This window comes from Schistocerca piceifrons, chromosome 9, assembly GCF_021461385.2.
Source record: "Schistocerca piceifrons isolate TAMUIC-IGC-003096 chromosome 9, iqSchPice1.1, whole genome shotgun sequence".
In the NCBI taxonomy this organism is placed as follows: Eukaryota; Metazoa; Arthropoda; class Insecta; order Orthoptera; family Acrididae; genus Schistocerca; species Schistocerca piceifrons.
The window spans coordinates 28008281-28027068 of NC_060146.1; the positions used below are offsets into that span (position 1 = coordinate 28008281).

General features: G+C 41.3%; 1 protein-coding gene across 1 annotated transcript in view; it reads right to left on the minus strand.

Annotated features, from left to right (window-relative positions):
* Window positions 1-18788, minus strand: part of LOC124717290 (zinc finger protein 771-like) — a 199979-nt gene that overhangs the window by 170704 nt on the left and 10487 nt on the right. Inside the window, exon 2 of the mRNA XM_047244103.1 lies at window positions 12121-12189. Within this exon, the coding sequence (XP_047100059.1) occupies window positions 12121-12189 (69 nt within the window). The remainder of the gene's footprint in view (window positions 1-12120; window positions 12190-18788) is intronic.

Genomic DNA, 18788 nt, shown 5'->3' on the forward strand with positions numbered 1-18788 from the left:
GTAGTTGCAGGGGCAACAGTCTGGATGATTGACTGATGTGGCCTTGTAACACTAACCAAAACGGCCTTGCTGTGCTGGTACTGCGAACGACTGAAAGCAAGGGGAAACTACAGCCGTAATTTTTCCCAAGGGCATGCAGCTTTACTGTACGGTTTAACGATGCTTGCTTTCTGTTGGGTAAAATATTCCGGAGGTAAAAAAGTCCCCCATTCGGATCTCCAGGCGGGGACTACTCAGGAGGATGTCGTTATCAAGAGAAAGAAAACTGGCGTTCTACGGATCGGAGCGTGGAATGTTAGCTTCCTTAATCGAGCAGGTAGGTTAGAAAATTTAAAAAGGGAAATGGATAGGTTAAAGTTAGATATAGTAGGAATTAGTGAAGTTCGGTGGCAGGAGGAACAAGACTTTTGGTCAGGCAAATACAGGGTTATAAATACAAAATCAGATAGGGGTAATGCAGGAGTCAGTTTAATAATGAACAACAAAATAGGAGTGCGGGTAAGCTACTACAAACGGCATAGTGAACGCATTATTGTGGCCAAGATAGACACGAAGCCCACACCTACTACAGTAGAATAAGTTTATATGCCAACTAGCTCTGCAGATGAAGAAATTGAATAAATGTATGATGAAATAAAATAAATTATTCAGATAGTGAAGGGAGACGAAAATTTAATAGTCAGGGGAGGCTGGAATTCAGTAGTAGGAAAAGGGAGAGAAGGAAATGCAGTAGGTGAATATGGATTGGGGCTAAGAAATGAAAGAGGAAGCTGCCTGGTAGAATTTTGCACAGAGCACAACTTAATCATAGCCAACACTTGGTCCAAGAATCATTAAAAGAAGGTTATATACATGGAAGAAGCCTGGAGATACTGACAGGTTTCAGATAGATTATATAATGGTACGACAGAGATTTAGGAACCAGGTTTTAAATTGTAAGACATTTCCAGGGGCAGATGTGGACTCTGACCACAATCTATTGGTTATGAACTGTAGATTAAAACTGAAGAAACTGCAGAAAGGTGGGAATTTAAGGAGATGGGACCTGGATAAACTGACTAAACCAAAGGTTGTACAGAGTTTCAGGGAGAGCATAAGGGAACAATTGACAGCAATGGAGGAAAGAAATACAGTACAACAAGAAGGTGTAGCTTTGAGAGATGAAGTAGTGCAGGCAGCAGAGGATCAAGTAGGTAAAAAGACGAGGGCTACTAGAAATCCTTGGGTAACAGAAGCAATATTGAATTTAATTGATGAAAGGAGAAAATATAGAAATGCAGTAAATGAAGCAGGCAAAAAGAAGTACAAACGTCTTAAAAATGAGATCAACAGGAAGTGGAAAATGGTTAAGCAGGGATGGCTAGAGGACAAATGTAAAGAGGCTTATCTCACTAGGGGTAAGATAGAAACTACCTACAGGAAAATTAAAGAGACCTTTGGAGAAAAGAGAACCATTTGTATGAATATCAAGAGCTCAGATGGAAACGCAGTTCTAAGCAAAGAAGGGAAAGCAGAAAGGTGGAAGGAGTATATAGAGAGTCTATACAAGGGCGACGTACTTGAGGACAATATTACGTAAATACAAGAGGATGTAGATGAAGATGAAATGGGAGATACAATACTGCATGAAGAGTCTGACAGAGCACTGAAAAACCCGAGTCGAAACAAGGCCCCGGGAGTAGACAACACTCCATTAGAACTACTGACGGCCTTGGGAGAACCAGTCCTGACAAAACTCTACCATCTGGTGAGCAAGATGTATGAGACAGGCGAAATACCCTCAGACTTCAAGAAGAATATAATAATCCCAATCCCAAAGAAAGCAGGTGCTGACAGATGTGAAAATTACCGAACAATCAGTCTAATAAGTCACGGATACAAAATACTAACACGTTTTCTCTACAGACAAATGGTAAAACTGGTAGAAGCTGACCTCGGGGAAGATCAGTTTGGATTCCATAGAAATGTTGGAACACGTGAGGCAATACTGACCCTACGACTTACCTTAGAAGCTAGATTAAGGAAAGGCAAACCTACGTTCCTAACAGTTGTAGACTTAGAGAAAGCTTTTGACAATGTTGACTGGAATACTCTCTTTCAAATTCTGAAGGAGTCAGGGGTAAAATACAGGGAGCGAAAGGCTATTTACAATTTGTACAGAAACCAGAATCGAAGGGTATGAAAGGGAAGCAGTGGTTGGGAAAGGAGAGAGACAGGGTTGTAGTCTCTCCCCGAGGTTATTCAATCTGTATATTGAGCAAGCAGTAAAGGAAACAAAAGAAAAATTCGGAGTAGGTATTAAAATCCATGGAGAAGAAATAAAAACTTTGAGGTTCACCGATGACATTGTAATTCTGTCAGAGACAGCAAAGGACTTGGAAGAGCAGTTGAACAGAATGGACAGTGTCTTGAAAGGAGGATATAAGATGAACATCAACAAAAGCAAAACGAGGATAATGGAATGTAGTCGAATTAAGTCGGGTGATGCTGAGGGAATTAAATTAGGAAACGAGACACTTAAAGTAGTAAAGGAGTTTTGCTATTTGAGGAGCAAAATAACTGACGATGGCAAGGAAAGCATTTCTGAAGAAGAGAAATTTGTTAACATCCAGTATAGATTTAAGTGTCAGGAAGTCGTTTCTGAAAGTATTTGTATGGAGTGTAGCCATGTATGGAAGTGAAACATGGACGATAAATAGTTTAGACAAGAAGAGAATAGAAGCTTTCGAAATGTGGTGCTACAGAAGAATGCTGAAGATTAGATGGGTAGACCACATAACTAATGAGGAGGTATTGAATAGGATTGGGGAGAAGAGAAGTTTGTGGCACAACTTGACTAGAAGAAGGGATCGGTTGATAGGACATGTTCTGAGGCATCAAGGGATCACAAATTTAGCATTGGAGGGCAGCGTGGAGGGTAAAAATCGTAGAGGAAGACCAAGAGATGAATACACTAAACAGATTCAGAAGGATGTAGGTTGCAGTAGGTACTGGGAGGATAGAGTAGCACAGGATAGAGTAGCATGGAGAGCTGCATCAAACCAGTCTCTTGACTGAAGAGTACAACAACAACAAGGTAGCATGGAGACACTTAAAAGTGATAAGGTTGGTCTGCGAAGGGTATCATTTAAATCACTGCACTACCCATCAGTGGTCCTGGATAGTGACTGCTATGTCTTTTGTCCATCACAGCATCAGCCAACAATGAGAGGGACCTGTGGATACAGGGATAGCAGTGCCAGCAGCATGAAGAATAGTAGCAGAGTTGTCTTGAATGACTGTATCAATGCTAACCGAGAGACAGCTGTCTAAGTGCACAGCAGAAGTATCCGGTGCCACGAACAGCAATGAAGTGGGTAGGGGAACTGTCACTGTGGAGACACGAACCAACGTCTGTAATAAGCTGGTCAATTGGAAGACTCCTGCCCATGAAAGAGGCACTCCCCCATATGGTGTAGTGTGCACTGAAGTTCCCAAGGAGGAGATACAGGGTAGGAGGTGATGAATAAAGGTAGACAGTTCAACATAAGGAAACAGCCTACGTGGAAGGAGGTAGACATTGCAAACAGTGATTGCTGCAGCTGTTTGCACTCTAACCACTATTGCTTCCAGGATGGTACACAGGGGAATCCAGTCAGTAATAACATTGGGGAAAACCAAAGTGCAGACCCCTCCAGATGCTATCCCGAGACCAGCACAGATCTGACAGAATGCCTGATAACCACAAAACATTAGAGATCCATCATCACAGATGCGTGTTTCTTGAAGAGCAAGACGGAACAGAGAGTAAGAGGGAGAGTAAGAGGAAACAAGGTGTTGAATTTCTGGTAGGTGACAATAATATCTACTGGAATTCCATAGGATTAGTGTGTGGTGAGAATCCAAGTTAGGCATAAACAAATGAAGGGGCATCACATCACCTGGACAGTCGTCACAAGGATTGGGTAACATCCATAAATAAGATGTCAGACTCATATTGTGAAGGAGGAGATGGCACCTCCAGGGCACCAAGAGGGGGGGGGGGGGGGGAGGGGGGGCCTTGTCATGGTATTTACGTTTCTCCTTCTTCCTATTCTTCTTCTCTTTCAGAGGTTGAGAAGGGCAGGGCACAGAGGGTGAGCCAGCTTCCGCAAGATCGAGAACCGAAAACGAGCAGGTGACCTCGCAGTGCACACACGGTAGGTCTCGTGGCCAAGTTGTGTCAGTAGGCTTCTGGTCTGAGAGATGCGGGTGGAAGGATCCTGAGGTGGAGCCCGATCACCAGCAAGTGCTGAAGAAGAGGAGGCATTTCTTCAGCCAGGAGAGTGGCACCCGCAGGACAGGGCATGGGAATGATAGGGGTAGAATAGGGGAGAGGAGGATGGGGCTGGAGTAACGAAAATGTAGGAGGGAGAAAGGATGTAACAGAGGCAAAATTAGAAGAAAGTGACACTGGGTGGAGTCAGTCATATTTCTGGTGAGCATCAGCATAAGATAGGTGGTTCTGGGACTTGTAATCTTGGACCTACTTTCCTCTCTTGTAAGCTGAGCAATCTCGTGAGTGAGGAGAGTGGCTGACATGATAATTGAAACAGGCACAGGTGGAAGAACACGGGGCTTTCCTCATGGAGTGGGTGTCCACCATCACCACACAGAGACTATGCTGCACAGCAGGAAGACACATATACAAGAAGACACATATCCAAAATATAAGCATCGAAACCAGCTTAAGTGTGGTGGGACATATAGCTTCGCATCACATCTGTAGCACATAACCTTGACGACTTTTCCGGGAGCGTACCTCCCTCGAAAGCCAGAATATAGGCACCAGTATTGGTGCAGTTGTCTTTACGACCCTTCTGCACACTTCAAACAAAACAAAAACTGTGTCACTCCAGATTAGCGCGGAGTTCCTCATCAGTTTGTATTCAGAGACGTGCCAGGGGTAACAGACACTGGGGCATTGCCAACATGATCCCAAGCACAAAGAGCTGCAGACTGGGTGGCAGAAGAAGCTTTCATTAACAGGGAGCCCGACCGCATCTGACAGACACTCCATTTCACCAAACTTGTCCTTGATATTCTCCACAAAAAACGACGGTTTTCTGGCAGCGATTGTGTCCCTGTCCAGCCTAGTACAGACCAGGTAGCGAGCCTGGCCCTCCTGCTGGAGTGTAGCTAGGGAAGGGGAGGCTGCCAGATCATACGAAGCAGCGTTAAATTATCCTTTACCATACAAAGGGATGGCCATCTGAGAACGGCCAGATGTTTGCGGCTCAATATGCTTCGTGCGCCAAGCAACTGTCCTAAAACCACCCACTCTGATCAGGGGCTCTCCCCACGGGTGCCACGCAGCCACGGTAAGGGCTATCTGGAAATTCCTATGTTCCAGGATGACAAGCAGCCCCTCCTTGGCATCCATGGGGAGGCAGCAGCTCAGGTATCAGTTGTGTGATCCCTGTGTTGTCAAGACACTCAGCCGGTTGGGTATATAACAGCCCCATCACATGGACTGGTGACTTAGCAGTGAGGAGAGGGTCTATGTTGGGGTAGGAAGAAGGGAAGAAAGCGGGGGAGAGGAATTGGTGCCACAGACACTAGGGAGAGAGCTCTTCCCAAAATGGCTCCTACTAAAGATAGAAGATTTAGAAGTGGAGTAGAAGGAGTTGTCATTCAGAAATTCTTTTAATTTCTTCTTAAATACTTGTTCGTTATCTGTCAGAATTTTGATACTATTTGGTAAGTGACCAAAGACTTTAGTGCCAGTATAATTCACCCCTTTCTGTGCCAAAGTTAGATTTAATCTTGAATCGTGAAGATTGTCCTTTCTCCTAGTATTGTAGTTATGCACACTGCTATTACTTTTGAATTGGGTTTGGTTGTTAATAACAAATTTCATAAGAGAGTATATATACTGAGAAGCTACTGTGAATATCCCTAGATCCTTAAATAAATGTCTGCAGGATGATCTTGGGTGGACTCCCTAGATCCTTAAATAAATGTCTGCAGGATGATCTTGGGTGGACTCCAGCTATTATTCTGATTACACGCTTCTGTGCAATAAATACTTTATTCCTCAGTGATGAATTACCCCAAAATATGATGCCATATGAAAGCAATGAGTGAAAATAGGCATAGTAAGCTAATTTACTAAGATGTTTATCACCAAAATTTGCAATGACCCTTATTGCATAAGTAGCTGAACTCAAACGTTTCAGCAGATCATCAATGTGTTTCTTCCAATTTAATCTCTCATCAATGGACACACCTAAAAATTTGGAATATTCTACCTTAGCTATATGCTTCTGATTAAGGTCTATATTTATTAATGGCGTCATACCATTCACTGTACGGAACTGTATGTACTGTGTCTTATCAAAATTCAGTGAGAGTCCGTTTACAAGGAACCACTTAGTAATTTTCTGAAAGACAGTATTGACAATTTCATCAGTTAATTCTTGTTTCTCAGGTGTGATTACTATACTTGTATCATCAGCAAAGAGAACTAACTTTGCCTCTTCATGAATATAGAATGGCAAGTCATTAATATATAATAAGAACAACAAAGGACCCAAGACTGACCCTTGTGGAACCTCATTCTTGATAGTTCCCCAGTTTGAGGAATGTGCTGATCTTTGCATGTTACGAGAACTACTTATTTCAACTTTCTGCACTCTTCCAGTTAGGTACGAATTAAACCGTTTGTGCACTGTCCCACTCATGCCACAATACTTGAGCTTGTCTAGCAGAATTTCATGATTTACACAATCAAAAGCCTTTGAGAGATCACAAAAAATCCCAATGGGAGGTGTTCGGTTATTCAGATCATTCAAAATTTGACTGGTGAAAGCATATATGGCATTTTCTGTTGAAAAACCTTTCTGGAAACCAAACTGACATTTTGTTAGTACTTCATTTTTACAGATATGTGAAGCTACTCTTGAATACATTACTTTCTCAAAAATTTTGGATAAAGCTGTTAGAAGGGAGATTGGACGGTAATTGTTGACATCAGATCTATCCCCCTTTTTATGCAAAGGTATAACAATAGCATATTTCAGTCTATCAGGGAAAATGCCCTGTTCCAGAGAGCTATTACACAGGTGGCTGAGAATCTTACTTATCTGTTGAGAACAAGCTTTTAGTATTTTGCTGGAAATGCCATCAATTCCATGTGAGTTTTTGCTTTTAAGCAAGTTTATTATTTTCCTAATTTCAGAGGGAGAAGTGGGTGAGATTTCAATTGTATCAAATTGCATAGGTATGGATATTAACAGGTTGAACACCAAAATGATTCTACTTCATTTTCACTTGTGCTTTACTCATTCACTCAATTTTCATGTAACATTATAGTGGAAAGTAGAAAAAAATCAATAAATTTGGTGCATTTGCCAAATTTTGAAATGTGTAATTTGCAAAGCCAAGTGTTCCAAACAAAGTAGATGCTTCTTGAATAAAGATGAAATTGGTAGCTCATATGTTCAAGTACTAATGATGAAATTTAAAAATCAAGATACCAATGGGTGTGAGTGAAGTGTCAAAGGTAGGGCTAGGCACCTTGTACGGAGGGAGACAAGGATTAATGGAAGAGTTTGAGGTGCTGTCTTCCACTGAAATTGAACACAAGCTAGAGATATTTACTTCCCCTGGTGGGAACCTGCTGTGTCAGAAGTAAAGAGGAAGGAAATGCAAAATGGCATGGGACTATAAATCTTCCAGAGTTCAAACATAAGAAATAGCAGCAATGAGGCCTCATTCAACATGCTAAACAGACTATTCTGGCCGTGATCGAGGGGATGGGATGCAAACAACTGCAGACAATGGCAGACATCATAACAAATTATACCTGTTGTCTGGGCTCCAAAGTCACACTTTGATCTTGTGTGGCAGTCAGAGAAGGTTGATAAGACCAGCCCTGCACATAAAATTTTAATGAGCATCATAATCCGCACATCTCACAATTTGCAGCAATGGCCCCAGGACTGATTGTTGCCCTTGTTTCTGAGCTTAAAGGTAGGCTTCAAAAGAAGCTTTGAAGATTCTGTTACTCTGACTCATGTACACCATTTTAAGATCGCTGTCGCCGACGTGTTCTTTGTAGTGCTTCTTTATAATGTCAGCCGTAATTGGAAATGCTGCCGCGTGTGAAATCAGATCTGTTATTCGTTTTCTAACTGCAAAGAAAGTTAAACCAAAGGAAATTCATCAGCAAATCTGCAAGGTTTACGGACAAAATGCTATGAGTGATTCAATGGTTAGAAGATGGGTCAGACTGTTCAATGAAGGACGTGATCAAGTGCACACTGAAGAACGACGTGGACGCCCTTCTGTGGTCACAGATGAACTGGAGGCAAGTTGGGATATCCTCCGGACAGCCCGGACCTCACTCCTAGTGACTTTCATCTCTTCTTACACCTAAAATCTGTCCTCAGTGGTCAACACTTCAACAATGATGACGAGCTGAAAGTACTCGTTACCACACAGTTGAATACACAGGCGGCAGCATTCTATGAAGAAGGCATATAAAACCTGTGCCACGCTATGCCTAAAAAATTTCTGAAGCTATATAGAAAAGTAGTTTAACAGTTGTAGATTTTTGTACAATAAATACTTTTTCTGTATCTGTACACATTTGTTTTATATAACCAAACGGAACTTACTTTGTGGACATGCCTCATATATGGAGTCTGCTAGCCACGTAGCTGACTGTGGGGTGAACACAAGTGTTTTTCAGATTAGACAACTCTCTAAGTATAGATAACAATATCAGTATGAGACCCAGAAGAATCGGTGTAAGGCCAAAGGACATGTCACCTACAGACAAGAGTATTAAAATCCTAGTGATTAATTGTTGAGGCAACAAAGTTCCACAGTTTGAAGTGCTTCTGAAAAATATTGCAGGTCACATGATATTAGGTGCAGAAAGCTGGTTAAAACTCAAAACTGATAGCAATGAGATGTTTGGGGAAAATTTAAGTGCATATCGTAAGGATAGGCTAGAGAGAAATGAAGGTGGTGTATCTGTCTCAGAAGGCAAGAAATTCAAATCCACCATGATAGACACTGAAGCTACAGGTGAGATCATTTGGGCAAGACTGAATATCAACCATCAGATTCACCCTGAGATGTAATTGAAAACTTCTGATAATACTCCAGTTCACAGTACAATTGTCCCCTAACCATGCTGTTATTGCCAGAGAAGACTATTTACTCAGCAATAAATTGGAGTAATTACAGTTTTGTGAGAGGCACATGCAATAATTTGTCCTGTGAAACATTATTAAATGCCTTCTCTGCAAACTATCTGGACCTAGAGCAGATAGTACAGAAGACCACTTATGAGAATAGATTGGATCTAATAGCAACAAACAGACCTGGCCCCTTTGATGATGGCCACACAGAAACTTGCATCACTAACCACTAAGCAGTTGTACCAAGTAATACAAGTACCAGAAAGAATTTGTGTTCAGCAAGCTAGTTAAAGCGTCCCTGATGACCTCTCGGGGTATTAGAAATATTAGATGTTGACTGGAGAATGCAGAACAACTGTGGCTCACGTTTGAAATAATAGTTGATCATGGACTGGGTAGATGATATGCACTGAGAAGAACAGTGCATAATCCAATGGACCCACCATACCATACAGCTGCTGTACAGCAACTTCTACAGAAACAGACTTCTGCATAATAGGTGTAATACAAAATGTAAGGCTGTAGATAGAGAGATGTTGAATTAAATGAGTTTAGCTGTCAATATATCAATGTGTGAAGCCTTCAGTGAGTATTGGGGCAGACTAGTATTGAAAGACCTCAGAAAAAAAAAAATCCTGATCATACGTAAAAGTTGTCGGTTGTAAAACAGTGTCCACACACATGTACAAACATGAACTAAAATTGAGGTTAAAACAAATGCAGAAATATTGGACTCCATTTTCAAATGTTTCTTTATAAAGAAAAATCCAGGATTATTGTCCCAATGTAATTCTCACATCAGTGCAGAGATCAATGGTACTGAGAAACAGTTGAAATTGTTACAATTTAACCCTTTCACATCCCCTGGCTACAATTGTGTACATTAAGTTTTACTGTGGTTTAGCTGCAACAGAAGTATTTTTTCTCGATGGAAACCTGAGGTACACATTTGTGAATGTTCAACCTTTTCGTCAAGTGCAAGTGCTGCTAACTGTTGGGCATCACTACAAAAATCTCAGCTAGTCAATGTAAGAGTGCACCGTAGCATGTAACCACAAGAATACACAGATGTGGTCGGTTCGCTGTATTCCACTGTATAATTGAATATTGTTATTGTTATTTTTCATGGTAATTATTGAATGATCATTTCACTATTTACTACAATAGAAAATATTTTGTAGGTAGTTATTTTAGTCCATAAAATGAAGTCAGTGTACAGAGCATGTTTCAAAAATGGATACATATTTTTGAAGAAATCTTGCATCTAAAATCATTAAAAAATCACCTAAGAGCATTAGCACAGAAAGAAAAATTTTCCTTCCTCCAAAAAAAATTCAGGTCTGAAAGGATTAACAACACTCTGGGGTCCTATCACATTCCATGCTGAATTTGCAGCTGAGATATACCATAGATACCTTAAATCAACAGTGGTGAGTGTTTGGAAGAAAGTACAGATCACAACACATCTACAAGGAGGATAGTAGAAATGATCAGAAAACCACAGTCCAGTATCATTGTCATTCATTTGGTGTAGAACCTTAGGATATATGCCAAGCTCAAACTTAATGAGATATCTTGAACAGAATGACCACCTCATTTCCAACACGGTAATGTTGAAAACTTAGATCACGTGAAACTCAACACGTTTCTCACACATGACAGCCTGACAGTCATGTATCAAAGTAGTCCATATCTGGTAGTAATGTCAAACTTTCTGCAGATGATGTAGTTACCTATAACAAATCAGTGTCTGAAATAAGCTGCACAAATATTCCGTCAGATCTTGATACAATTTCAAAGTAGGGTAAAGGTTCACAACTTGCTGAAATGTTCAGAAATATAAAATTGTGCTCCTCACAAAATGGAAACATGTAGTATCCCACAACTACAACATAAATGAATCCAGTCATGGATAGATATGGGGGTGCGCGGGACGCGCGTTCCCCCCTTGCGGGGTCCCCGCATCGCCACCTGTGCCACCCCCACCAGTCAGCCTGCACGCTATTCATTCGTTTCTTTTGTCAGTCGACTCAACTGAACCGAGTTGTCGAGTAGTTTTACTTTCCTATGTAGGACACACATCCACGTCATCGTTATTTCATATGTTTCTGCCTAGTACATAGATTCTGTTATGCAAGTGCTGTTTGTCCTAGATCTTACTATCCTACTTTGCACACACTGTACAAAATATTTGCTTGTCTACCTGCATCTATTGCTACAGTAGAAAGAAGTTTTTCAACATTGCAGCATCCAAAGACATGGCTGAGGTCGACAATAAACACTTACTCTGACACTGATTGTCCTATTGGCTATGTAATTAACCAATTTTCCAGGAAGACTAGGTGCATAGAATTCATCATTTAAGGAAGAGAACCACAATTTTAAATTTTTTATATCAAAAGATGGCATTGTCTTCTATATGTGTAGAATCAGTTTAAATGAAACTTTCTTAAACTTTGCATGCGACTTTATTATTTTTTTATTATGGTAAAAGTAAAGGTAGCTCAAAATATCTTCTGTGCCCCCTCTTTGAGGTTTCTCTGTATCCACCACTGAATGAGTCACAGTTGGAATGGGTCATTGCTTACAAATACCTGGGTGTCACAATGTAGGGATATGAAATAGAATGATCACATAGGTCCAGTCTTAAGTAAAATAGGTGCCAGACTGTGATCCAACGTTAGAATACTAGAAGAATGCAGTAAGTCTACAAAAGGATATTGCACAAAAACATTTGTGTGACACATCCTAGAACATTGTTCACATGTGTGGGACCCATACCAAATAGGACTATCAGAGGATATTGACAGTTACAAGTAGAGGAAATGGTCACAGATCTGTTTAACCAGTGAGAGAGTGTCATGGAAATGCTGAAAGAAATAAACTGGCATACGCCTGAAAATAGGTGCAAATTATCCAATGAAAGCCTACATATAATTCTAGTACTTACCGGAGATTCTTGCTTAACGCATACATACTCGATCTCTTGCTTCACAGATACAAGTGGATCAGTCTCCACCTGAGTGAAAGGAAATGTGTTATTACAATTGCAATGCAGAATAAACAAATCACAAATAAAGACCAGTCCACATAATACAAATAATTACTTCACGGCAACTGAATGTCTGTGTCAGATTACGACTCAGACCTACGATTCCTGCTTGTCACAAGGACCAAGATACACACAGGCATAGGGAGAGACACAAAATGAATCAAATGTACTGAACTTAAGTAAACTGTTTGATGGGGATGAAATCAGTGCATCACATTGCAGGTTTGCCAATATCTCTCTACCACTTTCATTGGTATTAGCTCATGTCTACATCACTGCAACCTGCCACACTTCTTGAATGAATGATTTATTTCTCTGTAACTAGGAACTGTGATTAACAAAAAGCATATAACAAAAAAATGATTCTAAGGCACATCAAAGTGAACATCAAGAACAACAATATTGCTGCACAGCAAACAAAGGACAAAATGTGGAATTTGTGCAATAAATTCTCACTGGCATACAACGATGGGCCCAGACGTTAAAGCAGTTATAGAAAAATAAATCATTCATTCAACAACTGTGGCAGGTTGCAGTTTTTTCTTCAGCAATATTTACAGAAACAGTCCGGGTGTTCTCAAACCATCAAGGCTAAAATAATGTCATTTCACATCATTGCACCTTCATGGAGTTCATCCTCATTCTTCCATTCATTTCTGTGTATTTAATTCATTACACCTAAGGAACATACATACAACTCCTGCAATATGAGAAATGTGCAGTAGTTGATTTAGTCAGTGTCATCTTGGCAAGCTGCCGGTTGATGAGTTGGACTTAAATCACATGCAGTCTGCAGGAAAACTCAGATTACAGAGATCCAGCACAGCTGTACAAAAACTTAGGACTGGGGCACTCATACAGGGGTACCACTGGAATTTTTGCCTCCTGTTCCACCACACTGTATTGAGACGCTGTGATTGGAGGAATACTTGTGCCTGATCTGAACTCAGTCCCAGTGTTCCCTCTCTCTGAACACAACAACAAGCATCAACTTGTGACATGCTTTTCTGAGACTGCGTGTAAGTTCTCTTTCATCCCCTACTGAGTTGGCACTCTGAGGAGAAACATTGTGTTGGAGAGGAATTAATCACGAATTTGATACTGCTTTCCCAACTCCCTACCATCATCTTTCAACCTACCTTACACCAGAGCGGTATGTCACTGTATCTGCATATCAGCTAGCTTCACCAAATATCAACTGAACTGTCACATTTGATCCTAAGATAGATCTCAGGTTACACAATTGACCAGTCTGTCACCAGAACACATATTCTGAAAACTAATACAGTTGTCAGTGTTCTGTTGCATTATGTAATGGGATGAAGCCGACTCCCAGTACTGGTAGGATCAGCTGATCTATTCCACATTCTGTCTTTTGATACCTGGAAGAATGTTTCATCTTAGGGCAGTGTTCTATTAGTGTGCAAATAATAAGGTAGGTGATGAGTCGATGCACAGTGGCACGCCGTAGTGAACCACGTGCCACTCCAACCAGTACCGTACACTAAGGTGACAAAAGTCATGGGATACCTACTGTCATGTCGGGCCTCCTTTTGCCCAGCGTAGTGCAACAAGATATGGCATGGACTCAACTAGTCACTGGAAGAGCCCTGCAGAAATATTGAGTCATGTTGCCTCCATAGGTGTCCATAATACTGAAAGTGTTGCTAGCACAGGGACTTTAAGTCCATGAATGGCTGAAAATGGTCTCCAAGTAGCTGAACATAACGATTTTCAGTCAATGATCAGTTCAGTTGGACCAGAGGACTCAATCCTTCCACGTAAACACAGCCCGCACCTTTATGGAGCCACCACCAGCTTGCACAGTGCCCTGTTGACGAACTGGGCCCACGACTTTGTGGGGTCTGTGCCACACTCGGTCCCTACTGTCAGCTCAAACTAACTGAAATCGGGACTCATCTGACCATCTCACAGTTTTCCAGTTGTCTAGGGTCCAACTGATGTGGTCACGAGCCCAAGAGAGGTACTGCAGATGATGTCGTGCAGTAAGCAGTGTCACTTGCATCAGTCGTCTGCTGCCTTAGCCAATTATTGCTAAATTTCACAACACTGGCCTAATGGATACATTTGTCACATGTCCCACATCGATATCTATGATTATTTCAAGCAGTGTTACTTGTCTGTTAGCACTGTGAGCACTACACAAATGCCACTGCTCTAGATCATTAATTGAAGGCCATTTGCCACTACATTGTCTGTGATAAGAGGTAATGCCTGAAATTTGGTATTCATGGCACTCTTGTTGTGACGTATCTCAGAATATTGAAATCCCTAAGAATTTCCAAAATGAAATGTCCTACGCCTCTAGCTGCAACTACCATTCTGCGTTCGATGTCTGTTAATTTCAGTCGTGTAGCCATGATAGCTCTGCCAATGCACTGCCCTTTTATACCTTGTGTACACGATACTACAACCATCTGTATATGTGCACATCGCTATTCCGTGACTTTCGTCACCTCAATGTAATTCTACCAAGTCCACCTCTAGTGTATGCTTCAAGGGACACACAAAACATTTAGTGCAGATTTTTGTGTTAGTTTAGTAAGGTGAAGGTGCTTCATTATGGGTGGCATTAAGCAAACAAGACAAGACCAGCTTTCTGAGCATATATATTTTCCTAGGGGGAGTCAGAAGCAGGAACATGGCACAGTTGCCACAGCAGGCAACATCTAGAGTGTGAGGTGTGGCACAGACCACACTGGTGATGCTGCAAAGTATTATCCCTCTTTCTCTACATAGAGTGTACAGGATGACAATTATTGATCCATATGAAAAAATAAAAATAAAATAGTTGCAAACTACAGTTTGCACACACTCTATTCAACATGTAAATGTCACTACAGATATTCATATTTTGGTTATGACATGTTTGATATGCCTGCCATCATTGGTGATGATGTGGCGCAGACGAATAGCGACATTTTGCACAGTCCACTGATGCGTCGGAACATTGATGCTGTCGATGACCTCCTGAATGGCTGTTTTCAGCTCAGTAATGGTTTTGGGGTAATTGCTGTACACCTTGTCTTTAATATAGCCCCACAAAAATGAGTCACATGTGTTCAGGTCTGGAGAATATGGCAGCCAATTGAGGCCCGTGCCAGTGGGCTCTGGGTGCCCAACGCCGGAATGCGGTCCCCAAAGTGCTCCTCCAGAACATCAAACACACTCCTGCTTCGATGGAGTGGAGCTCCATCTTGGCTGAACCACATCTTGTCAAAATCAGGATTACTTTGGATAATGAGGATGAAATCATTTTCCAAAACCTTCACATACCGTTTGGTAGTCACCGTGCCATCAATGACTATCGCACAGGTTATTCTGTGACTGGACATTGCACATCACACAATCACTCGTTGAGGGTGAAAGACTTCTCTATCGTGAAATATGAATTCTCAGTCCCCCGAATGCGCCAATTTTGTTTATTGATGAACCCATCCAAATGAAAGTGGCTGGCAACAACAAGGCACATAGTAATTCCCGTCATGCAGCCAACAGTCCAGTTTGAACGTTCTAATACAAACCGTTCAGAAGTTATGGCAATTTTATTTCATGTAGTTCAATAACTGTCACCCTGTATTACACAACTGCATTCTCCATCTCTCCCTACAAAGACAGCATCGTTCAGCTGCCTTTTTACTTGCACACCACTCTAGTACCGAAACATATGCCATCACTATGACTGAAAATTTACAGCACCACTACAGGTAGCTCTTCACACCCGTTTTGTAAGAGTCACACGAGACCACATACAACAGTATTTTACGTCATAATTACAGTATTTTTAAACCCCACTTACACTTATCGTAGATAACAACAATTATCTGGAAAAGTTGAAAATATTCAAACCAGTAATGCCAATCTTTTATTATCCATGATCAACTTCAAATAAGTCAACATTATCTTCCTGAAACCACACACACTACAGATGCAAGAGAGGTGGTTTAATTGGAGCTAAATTAGGAGGTAACAATCACACAATTAAAGTTTCTGGAAAAAAGAAGACTTGCACAAATTATCTCTTTATAATTTTTTAAAAAAAATGTTTTATTAGAAATTAATCATATGATTAATGATTACAAGATACAATGCGAATACACAAACTGAAAATAACAAGAAATGGTGCCCATTTCTACTCTACATCGATACTCTGAAAGTGAGTGTACAGTGCATGGCAGAGGGCACCGTGTGCTGCTACTAGTCATTCCCTCCCCTCTTCCACTCACAAATAGAGCGAAGGAGGAACAACAGTCTGTATGCCTCCATATGAACACTAATTTCTCGTATTTTCTCGGTCCTTACATACAATGTGTGTCAGCAGTAGGATCATTTGGCAGTCAGATTCAAATGCCAGTTCTCTAAATTGTCTCAGTAGTGTTCCTCGAAGAGAACATCGCCTTCCCTCCAGAAATTCCCATTTGAGCTCCTGAAGCATCTCTGTATCACTTAGGAGTTGTTTGAATCTACCGGTAACAAACCTAGCAGCCCGGCTCTGAACTGCTTCAATGTCATCCTTCAATCTAACCTCGTACGGATCCCAAACACTGGAGCAGTACTCAAGAACAGGTTGCACCAGCATCCTATATGTGGTCTCCTTGACAGAAGAAACACTTTCATAAAATTCTCCCAATAAACCATTTGCCTTCCCTACCACAGTTCTCACATGCTCATTGCATTTCATATCACTTTGCAACTTTACGCCCAGATATTTAAATGACTTGACTGTGTCAAGCATGAGACTACAAACATTACACATTTGTTCTCCCTACTCATCCTCATTAATCAACATTTTCCACATTTGGAGACAGCTGCCCTACAGTCGCTCATCTTCAACACCTTATTATATACCACAGCATCACCAGCAAACAACCACAGATTGCCACTCACCCTGTCCATCAAATCATTTATGTATATAGAGATAAACAGCAGTCCCATCACACTTCCCTTGGGTCCTCCTAATGATACCCTCGTCTCTGACGAACACTTGCCATCGAGGACAATGTACTTGGTTCTATTACTTAAGAGGTCTTCAAGCCACTCACATATCTGAACTCACTATGTATGCTCATACCTTCGTTGACAGCCTGCAATGGAGCACTAAGGTAAATGCTTTCTGAAAATCTAGAAATATGGACTCAACCTGTTGCTCTTCATCCGTAGTCCTCAGTATATTACGTGAGAAAAGGACAAGCTGAGTTTTGCAGGAGCGATGCTTTCTAAAATCACACTGATCATAGACATAATGTTCTCAATCTCAAGAATGTTTATAACGTTCAAACTGAAAATTATTATTATTAAGACATATGATAGGATACACAAGAGATTTTTCTGGCCAGGTTTATTTAGGAGTGTACATCACTATGTGTCGCACTGTCGAGAGTGCCAGAGGAGAAAGGCAGTTTCTGAGAAACCACCTGGCTGACACATACCAATTCCACCAGCCGAAATGCCTTTCCAGCGTGTTGGGATTGACCTCCTCAGACGATTTCCAATGGATTATTGTTTGCACTGATTATCTGACTGTGCTACTCAGCTTCTTCTGAGACATTGCTCCCTCCTTCAGAGAACAGCGTCGTATAGTGGTTATGATACTGGATTGTTACATGGAGGGTTGTGAGTTCAAAACTCACCTGAACTGCAAAATTTTAATTTCTATATTCTGTTCGAGTACATTCTAGAAGTATCCACAAATGGCAAGAATCATTGTACTGGAATGTTCTGTAGCTGTGTATATATCGTACGTGTTCTGGCCAGAGGTAGTTCGCTCTGCTCTCTTGTATGTGCAAGTGCCGAACAAACCTTTGTTAAGTGAAGTTAGTATTCGTCATTCATCTACTTACACCTTCCTCTACGTGACAATATTTTTGTCAAGTGCAATGAACACTCCACCTCCTATGGCCTCTAATCCGTCTTTCCGATATACATTCCATGACTAGCTAAGTATCTCGAAGCTTCCCACTTCGGGTTTCAGTCAGCTCTCAGTCCCAAGAATAATTTTAGTGCAAGAACTTTCCTGCAGGGCAGTAAATTCAGGAACTTTATTACAAATCATTCTGCAGTTTAATGATAAAACTTTGAAAGTTGAAGTGTCTTTACTCTGAACTCTGTCTGCCTTCCCTTGCTGTGTATCAACTGGTGAATGTTGATCAGAGCACCTCAAGCTACTGCCTAGCCTAAAAAACCATCATGTGCACTCTACAAGTACTCTGCTACCTGAATAGCTGCTTCCTTTGTGTAGTGCACTTCTGACCAATCAGGAGGAGCCATACAAATCCCCACCCAATAATGCAGATGTAGAAATTTGCAGTGTAGACCATCACGGAGTCGACGAAGCCTTTGACTGAGACCCTGCACTTGGCTCCAAGCTAAAGGACCCCAATCATCTCTGGGAACAATGCCACAAATTTCGAGCTCTGATTGCACCCCACGTGCGAGGCCAACATTCTTCACCACCTCCGCCAGCCATCTGTACGAACTGAGGATGGCCTCAGACCCCATGCACCAGCACGAGCCACAACTTGAAGACAACACACTGCAGGGTGCAC